We start from the raw sequence: 16,870 nt of genomic DNA, 5'->3' as shown, positions 1-16,870 counted from the left end.
CAGAGCTGTCTCTCTGTGATAGAGAGTAGATAGACCCCAACCCCAACCCTCAAAAGGAAGCTTACCTTGTCGGTAGGCCCTTGGACCCATCCAAAAACATACTCTCCTTCGTGGGCTCAACCATTAGGAGTGTAGTTGGGCTTTGATGGATTGGAAGAAACATGCTAACTCACCAGCTTGAGTGGCCTGATCACATCCCTGAATGCATGCGTCTCTTGGTGTTTGTATGCTCTCTGCAGAAAACTTTGATAAAAAAATATGTGAATGACAAGGACCTTAATGTCAGGGGAAAGTTATGTTGGAGCTATCCAGAATGTGTCCTGTCACGCCCCCGGCTCGCGAAGTTATGTTGGAGCTATCCAGAATGTGTCCTGTCACACCCCCGGCCCGAGATCGCGAGCCGGGGGTCGCGCCAACCGCCGCACACCCGTAGGGAACTCTCCTTACGAGCATGCAAGGCATCTAAACCAAATATCTCAAATATATAACTAAAATAATTCAGCTGAAATAAATGCAATCTTATTCCATTGACCGACACAAATTATAAAGTTTCACAGTTCTCAATGCGCAGCGAAACAATAAAGATAGAACATTAATTTAAATAAAACCTAATCTAAGATAACTTGTGTCATAATTCTTGTATTCGCTCTCCCATATTGTAAAACCCCGGATCGAGCTAACTCTTCGGATCTGTAAAAACAGTAAGAAATCGTATAATGAGCTAGACAGCCCAGTAAGTAATAAACACCTTAACTAGTCAATTCATATAATAACATAAAATATAAATACAAATTACGATGAATCAACATAATAACATAATCAATTCCTTTTTCAAGCACAAATTCATTGAAATCCGTATCTTTCAAATATCCACATACATAATCATAAATCTGATTCGAAACAAATCACATTCATCTCATCAGCCTTTAGCTACGACCACACTTATACCCTGTGGCTAGGCCAGAAACAGAACCGCACTTATACCCTGCGAAGTGGGCCAGAATACCGCACTTATACCCTGCGGAGTGGGCCAGAATACCACACTTATACCCTGTGGTGGGGCCAGAATTGCCAATGCATAACCCCCTATTGGCAGGGTCCAGAACATAGCCAGGCTGAGAGTTCTAAATCTGATGCACATCAAAATTCTTTTGTAACATAATAGATATATCATAATCCGATCTAAATATGCATATACAATGCAAGAACAGTAATATAACAATGGTCCGAAAAATATTATTCCAATTCACATATCCATTTTTCATTCAAAGCATCATCTCGTAAAATTCATAAATTACATATAAATTCATTAACAATTTATTCGATGCAAAAATAATATTATATAAATGAAGAGTCTAGCGAAGGCAGTTCATTACTTACATTGAACGCGATCCACAACAATCCAATTAATCTCACAAATTCCTTGCAGAACCTAATATCCAAAATCATATTTTCTTTTAAAATTAATCACAATATATATAAAACTTAAATTTTAACATTCTTCCAGGGCCGACCCTGCAGAAGTGTCTAGCGCCCCGGGTTCGGGTTCGAGTTCGGGTTCGGGTTCATACCCGTAAACCACCCTCTCCCTTTATTTATTTTTTTTTCTTTTTCTTTTTCTTGCTTTTCTTTTCTTTTATTTTCTTTTTCTTTTCTTGCTTTTCTTTTCTTTTATTTTCTTTTTCTTTTCTTTTTCTTTTCTTTTCTTTCCTTCCCTTCCCTTTTCTTTTTCTTTTCTCCTTCTTCTCCCGAAGCTTCCTCTGACTTCTTTTCTTCCTTCCCCCCTTTCTTTTTTCTTTCTCTTTCTTTCTCCTCCTCCTCTTCTCCCGACTTCTTCTCCTCCCCCCCCCCCCCCCCTTCTCTCTTCTTCTTTCTTCTCCCACGAAGGGAGGTCGGCGAGCTCGGGAGACGTCCGCCGGCTCTCTCCTTCTTCCCATGGAGGAGAAAGAGAGCTCAAGAGAGGAAGAGCCCGCAGCGGGGACCCGCAGCATCGGCGGTGCTCGCGGCCACACACGGGTAAGTCCCCTCTTCCCTCTCTTCTTCTTTCTTTCTTTCTTTCTTTCTTTTTAAATGGTTTAACAGAAAAATGAAATTAGGAACCTTACCTCAACCTCGGCGAAGATCCGGCGGCTTTCTTCTTCTCCGGTGGCAAAGGAAGTAGCGGAAGACCACCCGAACCGAAGAGGAACGGGGCTTCAGTGGCTCTCTCTCTCTCTCTCTCTCTCCCTCTCTCTCGGCCGGCAGCGGCTCCTCTTCCAATCCCTTCAATGAGAGGAGAAGCCCTAAAAAAGAATGGGGGAGCCGGCTTCTTCGGGATGGCTCCCCCCCCCCCTCTCACATGCCCTCACGTGCGACGCACGTGAGGCCAAAATTTGGGCTAGGCCGGTCAATGGACTGGGCCCAGTTTCGGGATCTCACATCCTCCACCCCTTAAAAGAAATTTCGTCCACGAAATTTTCGTACATGCAGTTCAAGAGTAGAGAATACTTCTTCCAAATCAAGTCATAACACTTTTCAAATCAAAGTCGTCTTTTTGATCAATATCAAATAATTCCATTCACCACACTTTCTCTGCACACACTAATTTAAACCTCAACATACTCGTGTCAAGTCTAGATTTTTTTTTTTTTTTTGTAGAATTACTTGCTTATTGGTACATTCATTTTTATGTCTTCATCCGTGTGAACACTTTCGAAATTTAAAAGTTTATATTCTTCTTTTGACAATTAATCAAAAAAAAAAATTATGTAACTATTTAATCCTTTCTAGCAGCATAATGAGTTGTCTAACAAAGATCAGTGGGCATGGCTAAACAATAAATATAAATAAATATTGGGACTAGATTAATACCTGCCGTCAACACATCAGAAGCCTGTGCATCTTGCTGTGTAAGTGCAATTACTCTTCCTTGAGTCTTTGGCCCCTGGCTTCCTTCCATTGCCTGAGTAGGTCTAGTCTCGTTTCTTTGTGGGCAGTCTGCAATTTTATGACCTATCTTACCACATCTAAAACAGGCGCCGGTGTTCCAATGGCAATCCTTGTCTACATGAGCCTTACCACATCTGGAACATTTATTGTTATTCATCTGCTTAGGATTGTCACTCGTAGATTTCTTATTTGAACTTTCGGCGTTTTCATTGCTTTGCCCCTGGAATTCATTTGACATGTTCCTCTTCTTTTGATTTCTTTCCCTTTCCAACCGTTCATCATTAACTTCCCTTTCAATTATCAAAGCCTTATTTACCACAGCTGCATAGGTAGTCAATTCATAAGGTACCACTTGTTTTCTAATTTCAGTCTTTAGTCCCATCTCAAATTTATGCGCTCGATCTAGCTCATCCTCGACTAACTTTGGAACAAATTTAGCTAGCTCGGTAAATTTAGCTTCATATTCTGCAACAGTCATATTTCTTTGCTTTAGATGAATAAACTCCTGCTCTTTTTGCGTCCTTACACTCCGAGGAAAATACTTATCATAAAAGGCTCCTCGAAATTTTTCCCAAGTGAGTGGCTCCCTATCCTGTTCATATTTATGTTCCAACATCCGCCACCAGTTGAATGCCTCACATTGCATCTTGTATGATGCAAACAAAATCTTTTCATCATCCTGGCATCTCAAGACAGCAAATGTTTTTTCCATCTCTGTAAGCCAGTTGTCTGCTTCCAACGGTTCTGTAGTCCCCTTGAAAGCTGGAGGAGCCAACCTCTTAAATTCAGCAATATTGCTACGTTGTTCACACTGTTTCCCTCGTCCTTGCTGTGGCTGTGTCTGGGGCAACTGCGCTTGTTGTTGGAGCAACTGCTGTTGTACCTGTTGTTGCATCTGCATAAGGCCCACTATGGTCTGCATAACCTGGCCTAGGCCCGGTTCTTGTTGTCCTGTCTGAGTATCACTAGCAGGATTGACGATTCTCTCCTGCTGAGGGGTGTTACCAACTTGTTGGGGTGTGTTGTTATTTTGCGGGTTGAGTGCCTTATTAGTAGCTCTGCGAGTAGTCTTTCTCGTTCGACGTGGAGGCATCCTAAGCTATGTCTATCATATAGCAGCATGCCAATAATAAGCTTACCAGTTCATTACAAGTACATAGAATGGTTGTTACAATCATCATAAACTAACGTTCCAATGTCCCTAGTGTCTACCCACCTACACTCATGTCATGTCAGATTTTCTTATCTCATAATTTATCCAATTACGCTCTGATACCATAAAAGTTGTCATGCCCCCGGCCCGAGATCGCGAGCCGGGGGTCGCGCCAACCGCCGCACACCCGTAGGGAACTCTTCCTACGAGCATGCAAGGCATCTAAACAAATATCTCAAATATATAACTAACATAATTCAACTGAAATAAATGCAATCTTATTCCATTGACTGACACAAATTATAAAGTTTCACAGTTCTCAATGCGCAGCGGAACAATAAAAATAGAACATTAATTTAAATAAAACCTAATCTAAGATAACTTGTGTCATAATTCTTGTATTCGCTCTCCCATATTGTAAAACTTCGGATCGAGCTAATTCTTCGGATCTGTAAAAACAGTAAGAAATCGTATAATGAGCTAGACAGCCCAGTAAGTAATAAACACCTTAACTAGTCAATTCATATAATAACATAAAATATAAATACAAATTACGATGAATCAACATAATAAATCAATTTCTTTTCAAGCACAAATTCATTGAAATCCGTATCTTTCAAATATCCACATACATAATCATAAATCTGATTCGAAATAAATCACATTCATCTCATCAGCCTTTAGTTACGACCACACTTATATCATGTGGCTAGGCTAGAAACAGAACCGCACTTACACCCTGCGGAGTGGGCCAGAATACCGCACTCATACCCTGCGGAGTGGGCCAGAATACCACACTTATACCCTGTGGTGGGGCCAGAATTGCCAATGCATAACCCCCTATTGGCAGGGTCCAGAACATAGCCAGGCTGAGAGTTCTAAATCTGATGCACATCAAAATTCTTTTGTAACATAATAGATATATTATAATCCGATCTAAATATGCATATACAATGCAAGAACAGTAATATAACAATAGTCCGAAAAATATTATTCCAATTCACATATCCATTTTTCATTCAAAGCATCATCTCGTAAAATTCATAAATCATATATAAATTCATTAACAATTTATTCGATACAAAAATAATATTATATAAATGAAGAGTCTAGCGAAGGCAGTTCATTACTTACATTGAACGCGATCCACAACAATCCAATTAATCTCACAAATTCCTTGCAGAACCTAATATCCAAAAATCATATTTTCTTTTAAAATTAATCACAATATATATAAAACTTAAATTTTAACATTCTTTCAGGGCCGACCCTGCAGAAGTGTCTAGCGCCCCGGATTCGAGTTCGGGTTCGGGTTCATACCCGTAAACCACCCTCTCCCTTTATTTATTTATTTTTTTTTCTTTTTCTTGCTTTTCTTTTCTTTTATTTTCTTTTTCTTTTCTTTTTCTTTTCTTTTCTTTCCTTCCCTTCCCTTTTCTTTTTCTTTTCTCCTTCTTCTCCCGAAGCTTCCTCTGACTTCTTTTCTTCCTTCCCCCCTTTCTTTCTTCTTTCTCTTTCTTTCTCCTCCTCCTCTTCTCCCGACTTCTTCTCCTACCCCCCCCCTCCTTTCTCTCTTCTTCTTTCTTCTCCCACGAAGGGAGGTCGGCGAGCTCGGGAGACGTCCGCCGGCTCTCTCCTTCTTCCCATGGAGGAGAAAGAGAGCTCAAGAGAGGAAGAGCCCACAGCGGGGACCCGCAACATCGGCGGTGCTCGCGGCTGCACACGAGTAAGTCCCCTCTTCCCTCTCTTCTTCTTTCTTTCTTTCTTTCTTTCTTTCTTTCTTTCTTTCTTAAATGGTTTAACAGAGAAATGAAATTAGGAACCTTACCTCAGCCTCGGCGAAGATCCGGCGGCTTTTTTCTTCTCCGGCGGTAAAGAAAGTAGCGAAAGACCACCCGAACCGAAGAGGAGCGGGGCTTCAGCGGCTCTCTCTCTCTCTCTCCCTCTCTCTCGGCTGGCAGCGGCTCCTCTTCCAATCCCTTCAATGAGAGGAGAAGCCCTAAAAAAGAATGGGGGAGCCAGCTTCTTCGGGATGGCTCCCCCCCCCCCCCCCCCCCCCCACACGCCCTCACGTGCGACGCATGTGAGGCCAAAATTTGGGCTGGGCCAGTCAATGGACCGGGCCCAGTTTCGGGATCTCACATCCACACTACATGAATGTTTCCATATAGGGCTCGTTTGGTTCGCAGGAAAAGGAGGGGGGAAAGTGTGGTCAACGGAAAAGTAATGAAATGCCTCTTGTTTGGTTGAAGTTTTCAAAGGAGAGAGATGGGAAAGTTGTATTCCCATGGGAATATGATTCCCACATTTCATGGGAAAGTCTTTCCCATGAGAAACATAGGAAAGTTACTTTCCCATGAGGTGGGAATCACTCCTTTTTTATTTTTTCCCAAAAAGACCCTTCAGCATTAAATAAGCATTAAAGAGGCATTAAAGACCTAATTTTTATTAAGGGCATAATAGAAATTATACATAACTTTCCTAGGAAAGTGGATGGTCAACCAAACATAAGCACTTTGGAAATTTGTCACTTTCCCATGGTTAACCAAACATGCCAAAAGTACTTTCCTAGGTATCCTCTTCCTAGGAATATGATTCCCATATTCCTAGGAGGGAAAATACTTCCCGCGAACCAAACGAGCCCATAGTAGGAAAATTATGGACGCCATTATGCTGCTAGACTTGCAGACCTTTAAATTGAGCTATTTCATTTTAATTTTATATGTGCATATCCTATTGTTGAAAATGGATCAGATAACATCCATCCGGATTTATTTATGGTCTATGGATAGTAAAATTAGCACCTAACTTAATATCCACAGATTATTCATATCAATCAAAGCAAAACATACATGAATATGATGAGTACACAAAATTCTGACTGAATATTTAATTTTATTTGCAATTTTATTTAGCCTTAGATAGCACATACATTTCAAATTAAATAAGTGATAACATTAGTATGTCTTCAGATCAATTTGCTTTCTATAAAATAGTATCTTTGGTGATTTGTAAAGTATAGAGGTCCAATCTCCATCCGTAATTTGTATCCATTTAATATTCATATCCATAGCAAATTGAAATGGATATAGATATAGATATACTAATATCCAATTTATATCCAATCCATTTTCACTCTAGCAAATTCTAAAAAAAAAAAATCCGAACCATCCATATTTTGCAATGCACATATCCATCACTAGTATTTATAATGCTTCCATTTATAATGCTTCCATGCTGCTTTTTACATTTTATTTACTTTTCCTTTTTCAATAGAATCCTGTTGAAACAAGCCCCACAAACCTTCAATGTTATAATGGCTTTAAAATTTATGCTCCACTCTTCTAGCAGTCAAATAAGATAAAACTCATGACCTGAAGTGCCTCGCATGGAATCGCACAAGGATGGAGTGGGTTACCTTGCCCATGTACCCCACTGCTGCGAGAGGACGACCCCTGCGGAATAGGCCACAGCAGACTACAGTCTGAACTGCAAGTCTGCAACTGTTGAACCATGACTACAATATAAACAGCAACACAACAGAGAAAAAGAGTACCCAGCTGTTCTTCCAATTGTTATCCATGATGCTTTTACCTATAGCAGAGGAAAAGCTTGGCCAAATTTTGTTCCCTGTTCACATAAAAACAAACTTCCTGTAACCTGAACAATTCTTCTATGCACCCTACAAAATTCAAGATGCTATCCACCCTTTTAGTCTTGGCGAAATTAGGCATTACAAATTGAATACAACAGACTGTGTTAATCGTGTAATGAAACTATTTGTCAATATACAAATGTTTCTGAAATAAAGACCTGGAACAACCATCACTATGCCAAACGTATATTACATTTACTGCAGTTAAGTGCCCCTAAAATAATGTTTACATGTAATTAAGTGGGGGCCCAAATTATCTACTAACATTATGCTAAGTCTGTTTTCACAGGACGAAGGCTTCATTCTCCAGCCCTTTATGGAAGAAAAACAAACTCCAAGAGAGATATCAGGAGAACACACCAACTTGGAATCAAAAGGCCACATAAAAGCATATGGACAGAGCCCAACAATTCTAGCATATACAAATGGTGTTAGCAGGGAGGAAAAGAGCTAAGTCAGTTAACACTATATGACTATTCCCCGAGAGCAGACAAATGAAACGAGTTCAGATGCAGTGATAGACATCCAGGTCAATCTGACATCATTTAAACCCAACAAAACAAGTAAACGGGTGAAGCCACATGTTACGGTATTTCAGCAACCTTGGTCATACTCATCATCTTGCAGATCAATGCACGGAATTCTCACTCTTCCTGTGTGGTCCTTACCATATCCTTCCCTGTGATAGCTTCTTGTCCCATCGAACTGCTCATAAACAGCAGTATGAACTCCACGTCCATTCCTCTTTGCCTCTCCACTAGGGTACCAATGCGGTCCATGATCAGATGAGTCATCTGGGATTCAAAACCATCACTCTTAAATTTGATCAGCAAAGAAAGTAGCAACATAACAAGGTTATACTAGTTACTGATTCATTACCATCTGATACATCAGCAAGTTTTCCGATTGCTTCCAGAAGAGCTCTTTCATGACCCTGCTACAGAATTGCATAAGTATGATTAGGATCTGAGAGCCTAATTCTTAAGGTTAAACTGGATGAAACCCAAGGTTTGAATTGAACATGCAGACAAGCAAGTAAAATATGAAATGACTTACTCTGAGCATTATTTTCACCTTTTCTAGCTGAGCTGGATCAGGGTTCTCTCCACCACAAACCCTCTCAACCTATGAAACAAAGTTAGGGAAAACACCAGCACTTTCAGATAACAAGAAAGGTTAATGCTACATTGCTTGGAAGGAATTTCATATATAATGAATATATGCAGTCATCCAAATCAAAGAGCAGAATCCATTCTGGAAAGTAAATGACAATCCTAATACTTGTAAACCCTCTTCCTCAATAATACACCTAATCCTTCAAAACATTATATTAATACTGGAAAACTTTCCATGTTAAGTTCACCTTTATTTTTGGATATCATTCACTCACCGCATAAATAAGCTTATTAGTTGCATGAGTCTCAATTACACCTAATCCTTCAAAAGACTATATTCACGTTGGAAAACTTTCCATGCTAAGTTCACCTTTATTGTTGGATATCATTCACTCACCTCATGTATAAGCTTGTCAGTTGCACGAATCTCAATTATGTCTGATCCAGGTTTCAAATTTTCAGCCCCTGAATGAAGAAACCCCTTCTTGGATGTCTGCAGAATGAGCGATCCTCAAGCTTTCCCAGTGCTTGGTGCTTGCCTGTTTTGATGAACAGGTATTAGAGCTTGTCCAACATCCCCTTGAGGGGAGAATACAGATGCTTTATCATTCCCCTGGGCTTCTCTAGCATGTGTCTGTTCATAAAGATCTAGGAATTCAATATGCAACATTTAAATCTAAAAAATAGAACTCTTTAGTTATCTCAAAACATCTTCTAGGATCAAAAATAATATGAATACAAAACATCATAAAGAGAACTTATTCATTGCAATTGCATAATTGTCCCAAGACACAAAAGACAATTTCAAACACCTCACTCAGTGCTTCTCTTAAATAGAACTTTCTATAAAGTCAAGAATTTAATTAAATGAAGCAGTTTCAATAAAGAAATAGGTATATTCCAGAAAAGATATGTTGAGAGTGTAGTTGGATCTAAAACATGTTGATTTTGTTATGAGGTTTTGCAGTCCACTTAAAATTCAAAGGCCAAAATTATGGTTACACAAACATGAAGATAGATAATGAAAAGAGAGAACTTTCAACAAGATATCCATGTTTGGCTAACACAATTTTTTATCTACACTCTAATATAGTTCAGTATACTGACTAAATCCAAGTGCACTAAACTTCATAATTTTCTTAACACATCATTCTTATCCTTTTTTCCTGAAAATTTCTTCCCTATAATTGAAATTAAAAATAAATTATGTCTCAAGGTAAGGCCTTGCTACCTAGGAGTGTGAATCCCTTGGCTTATATTGCTACTTCATTAAGCATGTGCTTAAATATTTTAGTAAAGAAATCAACCAATAATCTTATCAACTTTTAGACTCAGCTACTCGGCCTTGCAGATTCTTCGTTACTTACCTCTCCTCTGTCCCAACCTTCCACCAGAAAGTACAACACCTTTCCCTAATAAGCTACCTTAAATATTTAGTGCATGCATCCCCACCATCTATATTAGTTTTTTCCCCTATGTCCATACCCTACATATTCACACCACAAATGCATGATATACATTTAAGCTGTAGAAGCATCACAAGAACTCAAAGACATTACTATCAGAAACAAGCATCACTGTATTCTATAAAAGCTGAAAATCTTGCTACAAGAAACAACAAGTCCAATAGAAAAAAAAATAATGGCACTGAAAAAAGGTCATTTCACAAGATGATTTGAAACACAAATACCAAGTTCTAGTAGATCTTAATCATGACATTAGATGAATTTCTGTAATTGGAGTACAGGAAAGTCAAATTAAGATTTACAAAAGTTCTAACTTCCTTGCTCATTGAAACAGAGCTATCATGTATAAAAGAGTGTCTCCTAAAGTCGGATTTGAAACTCCAACTTCACATTTGCTACATATTTTTGATAACTACACATGTGAAAACCAAATGCATAAACACAAAGAGGAGGAATTAACATCAACTTTGATAGATTGAATTTTTGGGGAAGGGGATCCCCTGCTACAAGATCATGTCAATGAATCAGAAAGACTAGAATTAACCGCATGTGGTGCATATGCCTGGCTGGAATAAAATAGAAACATGAAGCAGGATGGAGTGTCTTGGGAAAATAATAAAGAAAACTGGACAAAAGGGAATGCAAGTGTGGAAGGGCTGGGACCACAGTTAAGTATTCCGGTAAAAAACCAGACTGAAACTAAAAGGTCTGTCATTTATAACACAAAAAGGAAACAAAAAACGCTAAAAGCTGAAATTGAAGGGAGCGTGGGGCCATGTGGAGTGGTACTTAAAAGGATGGAGATGCGACCACAGAGTTCCTATTAAATAGTCAATAACATGGTATAATAAATTCAAATTCATTCAATGATAAACCCATGAGATACTCAGCAACTCATGACCAAAAAGCAATATAGAGTCTATTTGACACAGAGTTGGTGGTCTTCTCCGCCTTTGATACCATCACACAACATTTATCCTAGTCTTCTTAGGAATACCCTGGTATGTTTATGTTCCACAAATGAAATCTTGTATCAGAATTTGATTCTCATCTGTTTTAAACATGACCATAACATGTTAACAGTTTTCAATTACTCAACTGCACATATGTCCACCATTCTGTCATTCCCAATCTTACCATGAATCCTGCTCAGCATTCAATTGCTCTTAATGAAAAAGAAAGCTTTATGCAGAGGATAACAGCTTATGCATATTACACAAGGTATACAAAATTTTATATTTTCTGTCGGAAAGTTGCATTCCAATTAAAAACTAAAGGCAAAATAGAGACAGAGAAACATGAAGTGTAAAAACAATTCAGAAGTCCGACAAATGCACTAGTACTTACTGCCAATGAAGAAGGAACAGCTGTTGGCAAGGGTTGAGCATGGGGTGAGTATTTTTGGGATGATGAAACAGTCATATGCCCAGGTTTTAACTTTTTACGAGATATATGACTGATGGAATTTGGATCAAAATTAGGAGGGTTCACTGTTGTCGCTTGAGCATCAATAGTCTTACGCAATTCCCTGGTTCAGTTCAATTGAAAAATTCACTCAAGAAACCAACATGGAGAAGCTATCATTACTCAGAAGTCCATAATTCTGTCATATAGATGTAAGAGTGAGACCATAATCGAAATAACCCCACCGTATGGACTTGATTGAAGCATCTGAATTGATTTTCCCAAGAATTTCTCTGTGCTCAACATCAGAAACCCTGAGTTCCTTCCTTAACTCTGACATGAGTCCTTCCTTACCCTATAAAGAGATTTGGAGGAAATAAATTAGAAAAAGAAACAACAATAGGAAAAGTCAACAGTCCTGGAATGAATCACATAAAAATCATAATCAAACATTTAACTGAAATATGTAGAATGGACTTTAGCAATAATCATGTAAATATCTCTACTTATGTATTAGGAACTTTTTAAAGTATAATGGTAAAGAAGCGTATAGAGGTCGTGGGATGTACCCATGAAAGAACATCAGATTGAGCGATAAAGACTCTTAAGATAGCACCATATGCCTCAGTCTCCATGCAGTGAATTTGAAATTCCATGTTTATTAGACATGCTCCATGAGATACTGGCCCAGAAGAGATCCTCATAACTCCCGAATAAAGAACACCTCTAGAATTCCAAATGATCGAGTGATTTGGAAGATCATCATCAGTTCCTGATATATAAAATGAAACCAAATGAAAAGGTTGTACACAAAAGAACCAAATTTACAAACAACAATTTTAATACGGTGGATGATCAAAAGGATCGCAAGATATAATCTAACTGTAAACAGTTCCAAACTTCAAGTGCATACAAAAGGTTGAACTTATGAATGTTAAAGATGCAAGAATTTTATAATAGCATAGAAGGCCATCCACAAATCCCAAGGCGTAGAGGATAATGAATGGGTAACCAAAGAGTTATTGTTTGAAAAAACTCCAAACTGAAAATTTTCATTACTTGCATTAAGAAGGCATGTGCGTAACCACTACTGCAACCATCACCATGCATTTAAACATAAAAACAACTCAATATATAACTGGCATCCAGGAAGCTTAATTAAACTTCTTTATCAGTTAAGTAACAAGAAAAAAGATACTTTTTCCATCAACATGTTGCAACAAGATTGGAGCATACCAGTGGTGAAGATTTCCTATAAATTAAACTAAAATTTGAAAAACCAAACTATAGTGAGCAAGATCCTTGAGCAACCTTGTTTTGCACAAGGTTTTTTAAGTGCTGCAAAGAAGTTATGATTAAGTCAGCCACCTATCTGACATGTCTAATGGAAAGCAAGATTCCCTGCAAGAAGGAAAAGGCCAAACCAGGTAGTTCTCCACAAGCTTTATAGGTGATCCCATATGTAGGGTTGTACACTAGTAATAACAATCAATAACTCAAAAAAAAAAAAAAAAAGCATCTTAGCTTTAAGAACATCATATTGCATTTTCTTTGCTATCCAAACTTTTCATAAATTTGAAGGATATTTACCTAACTCCATATGTTTCCCACTAGCCAACTTGTTCCGGAGAACCTTGAATAGTTTACTCCTTATACTTCCCGGTGAACAAAATATGATTACTTAAAATCAACATGTTCTAGAAGAGCCTTTCCAGTGGGCAATGACAAGTCATCAAATGAAGTTACCTAAATCCTCTTGCTCCCTCTCCTTCTTCTTCTTCTCCTTCTCCTTCTTTTCATTTTCCTCTACTATCGTTTCTGCTTCATTTGGCCATGCTCTTCCTATTTTTAATGTTTTTGTCCTTCATCTTGCTTGTTAGTCTCTGTTATGCTTGTCTCCACCTCCTTTTCTTTTCCTTCCTGACAGGTGTTTGCTATGGACCTACAATCTGTCAGCTGCTACTTCCCCACTATTCTCTTGTTTTTCCTTCTTCTACTTCTTGCTTGGTGTTCGCTGCCCGGCGTGCTGATTGTTGTGATGGCACCATTTGTATTAGGCTCTCCTTCTTGTAGATTTTGATCTTTGGATTTATTGTGGAAAAAGGTTTTATAATGTCATATATTGTGAAATAAGAGTGCATATGTGATATATGCATATACTGATCTATGTATGCCATTGAAGGCATTCGTAATTAAGACTTTTAGTGCATTCCTCCCTAGGCAGCCACCTAGGTGCTTCCTTAGGCCATAAAGGGTGTCCACAATCTGGCTTCACGTAGGCAATTTGACAACCTTAGATATTAGAACCTCTGCCTCCAGATAGAGTAGTATCATGACTTAGATACTGCTACCATCAAAACTAGGGATGATTTCTTAGGCACTTTGTTGCTAAAGGCTCCACAAAAGCAATCTACTTTACCCTTTCACACATTATGTGCTGGTTAGTTCTTTTTTATCTTTTCCTACCCCCAAAACTAGATTGGTATGAAATCCTAGCTAACCATTGATCTAGGATCACCTTACTAAACCTTTTGCTAAAATTACAAATACCTTCTTGCAAGCTACTTGCTAGCCACACATTTGAAAAGAATTTCAGGTTTCCCAGAAAAATAAATCCAAAGCCCCTTCTCCACATCAATCAGATAAGAAGGACTCCTTTACAAATAGAGGGACGAGAATTAAAATGCCAAGCCATAGAGGATTGTGATAGACTTCACCTTTATCATCATCAAAGCTGATTTTATAAAAGATGAGATAGAGTGTTAAACAAATGGTTGGTTCTTTTTATTTTTCACTTAATGAAAAGGTAGACTCTACACCTCATGTTTTGAAACTCGAGCTTAAGGATCTGCACTTGTGATCACTTATTTTCAACCCATCTGCTCCATTTTTTCTCTCCAAACCCAACCTTAAATCAGATCTCTCCCTAAGACTCAGTCATTAAGATCATATCTCAATACTTAGCTTTGTCCCAATTTACCTTTATCCATGATAAATGTGCGATTGACCAGATGTAGTATGTCAGTCTGTTTCCAACACAAACATTGTCACTTAACATTCTTAACTATCAATACCATATATATGAATACACATCCATAAATAAATAACAAAGTCAAACAATCCTAGCTTTAGGAATTAAATTAATCTAACTCCAGTTCCGAGCCAAAGCAAGATATATCTACTCCCCTCAACATGGATTGCCATGTGTGCATATAATTAGTACAAATTACATTCAGGAAAACATACTATCAAAGCTTGAGACTACAATCATTTCCAAATCTACCACAATAAATTGTTTTCACTTATGAAAGCTGTTGTCCCCACAAGTTCACTACATATTCATGAAGAGCTCATGAATGGAAAGATGGTCCATCCCAAACCATACATCATGAAGAAAGCAATATCGTGAAAGAGATTTGCAGCAATGAGTGGTAATTTGGGAAACAAGAAAAATAATTATAATGAAAATTTTTTGATGAGATAAAGAGAGGATGTTTACTGCAATAATATTAACAATGGTCATGTAGGTACCAAAAGATTCGAAGTCAAAAGTACACAAGTAAACTGGTATTCATACAAATATCTGGGACTAAATAAACAAGAATCCAAACAATCTTTGAACAGTGAAAAACCAAATACACTCTGATAAAAAAAAACACTAATAGTGCAATACAGCATGTAGTTGAACTATCATCTTAAAATAATTTGATATAGATTTAAAGAACTAATCTAGATAAAATCCATTAATCCACTGAAACTTGCATTCGGCGCATGAGTTGCATCAAGTCCAACTTCACAACGATATATTATCCATAGGAATGGTACGAGTGCTACTCTTATGATCAATTTTAATGGAGAAAAATAGATATAAGGTAGCTACAAAGGCCACTGAAATGCATCCAAACCTTCGGTTTCAATTTATTCACACTTTTGTGCCATTCTAAACCACGAAAACCAGTACCAGATCTTCAAAACCCTAGAACTCCCGTTCAAAATATATCAAAAGAGAACTTAAATCAACTTAAATCAAAATCCTTTCTAGCTCGCTTAACGATTCAAGAAACCCAAAGGCATATCTAAATCTCGAAAACCCTGGCCCAATACGAAAACCCCATCACGAACCCTCTTTCATCATCAAAACCACGACCCTTTCAATCCCAAAGAAAGGGCATCACGTCAATCCCATTTATGCCCTAAAGAATCCCAAAACCTCGAACGGAAAAACCCTAAACACAAACATAATCAACAGAACGTCAAAAATAAGACAACTGAACTCAATAAGAACGAAGAAATCGACCGGAAAAGGATAAAGAAACGGAAAACTCGAGACGTGGAGGAGAGACATACCGCTGCTATCGTTCTTCAAATATTCCATCAATCGAAGTGGAACGAAGAGCTCCGGCGAATACGTCGGCGAAATCGCGTCCCCGGCGAGGTTTCCAGCCGTCTGTCGCCGGAAAAGTAGAACACCTTAAACCGCTCTCGGATAACCTGGAAATGGAAAGGAAAGTCAGTAAGCTGCACCGCAGCATTATTTTGATATAAATTAATTCCCTCAGTTTGATGTTTCTTAGTCGTTGCCCATTAGAATCGAAACACGTAGGAGGTATACGTTTCATTAAAAGAACCGCGGATTGCGTGACTCGAGCCCGAGGAAAGTGTGGACCGCTCTCCACATCTTCAAACCCAATAATAAGATCACGATCTTTGGTGAGACACTGAGACTACTCTTGGTGGAGCTATGTGCGGCATGGAAGGGTCTCATATATGCTAGCGGCATTTGGGGGCTGACCTAATCTCTTTCTCGAGGGAAACTCGGCCACAGTAATTAACCGGATCCAAAGCAGAGTTAATAGGGCGGATATGTACCTATTATGTCAAGATTCTTGTCGCATTGTGGATGGGCTTGCCTCATTTTGGGCTTCGCATGTACTTTGGAAGGCGAACGGGGCAACTGATTGGGTTGCTTTCTATACTGCACACTATTCGGATGATTTTTTCTAGGAGGATACTGCGTCTTTACTGCAGTCCTTATGTCGTATACTACTCGCTGGCTCTTCTAGATGTACTCACGTGCGTATGCTGTAAATCATTGTTGTACCAAAAACAAACAAGAAGGAAGAAGATCACGATCTAATCACATGATGTA

The 16,870-nt window shown here is 38.5% G+C and overlaps 2 protein-coding genes across 5 annotated transcripts; both read right to left on the bottom strand.

Annotated features, from left to right (window-relative positions):
* Window positions 1-532: 532 nt before the first annotated feature.
* Window positions 533-6,058, bottom strand: LOC149750935 (uncharacterized). 2 transcript variants are annotated; one of them, XM_089928439.1, is made up of 5 exons: window positions 5,910-6,058; window positions 5,216-5,267; window positions 2,106-4,530; window positions 1,381-1,432; window positions 533-690 (listed from the first exon to the last, which is right to left on the bottom strand). In XM_089928439.1, exon 3 carries the CDS (start codon window positions 4,019-4,021, stop codon window positions 2,786-2,788), a length of 1,236 nt encoding a protein of 411 aa, XP_089784565.1. In that variant the 5' UTR covers window positions 4,022-4,530; window positions 5,216-5,267; window positions 5,910-6,058; the 3' UTR covers window positions 533-690; window positions 1,381-1,432; window positions 2,106-2,785. The 2 variants fall into 2 exon arrangements, with proteins under 2 accessions (XP_089784565.1, XP_089784564.1); XM_089928438.1 differs by lacking the exons at window positions 5,216-5,267; window positions 5,910-6,058 and having other exon boundaries at window positions 2,106-5,172.
* Window positions 6,059-7,807: 1,749 nt separating this feature from the next.
* Window positions 7,808-16,465, bottom strand: LOC103718447 (protein EMSY-LIKE 3-like). Of its 3 annotated transcripts, none has more exons than XM_026809018.4 (9): window positions 16,334-16,465; window positions 16,069-16,212; window positions 12,291-12,493; window positions 11,967-12,076; window positions 11,665-11,845; window positions 9,249-9,485; window positions 8,793-8,861; window positions 8,616-8,673; window positions 7,808-8,530 (listed from the first exon to the last, which is right to left on the bottom strand). In XM_026809018.4, exons 2-6 carry the CDS (start codon window positions 16,094-16,096, stop codon window positions 9,363-9,365), a joined length of 645 nt encoding a protein of 214 aa, XP_026664819.1. In that variant the 5' UTR covers window positions 16,097-16,212; window positions 16,334-16,465; the 3' UTR covers window positions 7,808-8,530; window positions 8,616-8,673; window positions 8,793-8,861; window positions 9,249-9,362. The 3 variants fall into 3 exon arrangements, with proteins under 3 accessions (XP_026664819.1, XP_008805499.1, XP_026664820.1); XM_008807277.5 differs by having other exon boundaries at window positions 8,616-8,670; XM_026809019.4 differs by lacking the exon at window positions 16,334-16,465 and having other exon boundaries at window positions 8,616-8,670; window positions 9,249-9,390; window positions 16,069-16,315.
* Window positions 16,466-16,870: the final 405 nt, after the last annotated feature.

Source organism: Phoenix dactylifera, chromosome 18 (genome assembly GCF_051530095.1).
Source record: "Phoenix dactylifera cultivar Ajwa chromosome 18, Ajwa_hap1_PhDact_Kaust_v1.1, whole genome shotgun sequence".
Lineage (NCBI taxonomy): Eukaryota > Viridiplantae > Streptophyta > Magnoliopsida > Arecales > Arecaceae > Phoenix > Phoenix dactylifera.
The sequence above is the reverse complement of the archived record's forward strand: the minus strand, read 5'-3'. Positions and strand labels throughout refer to the sequence as shown.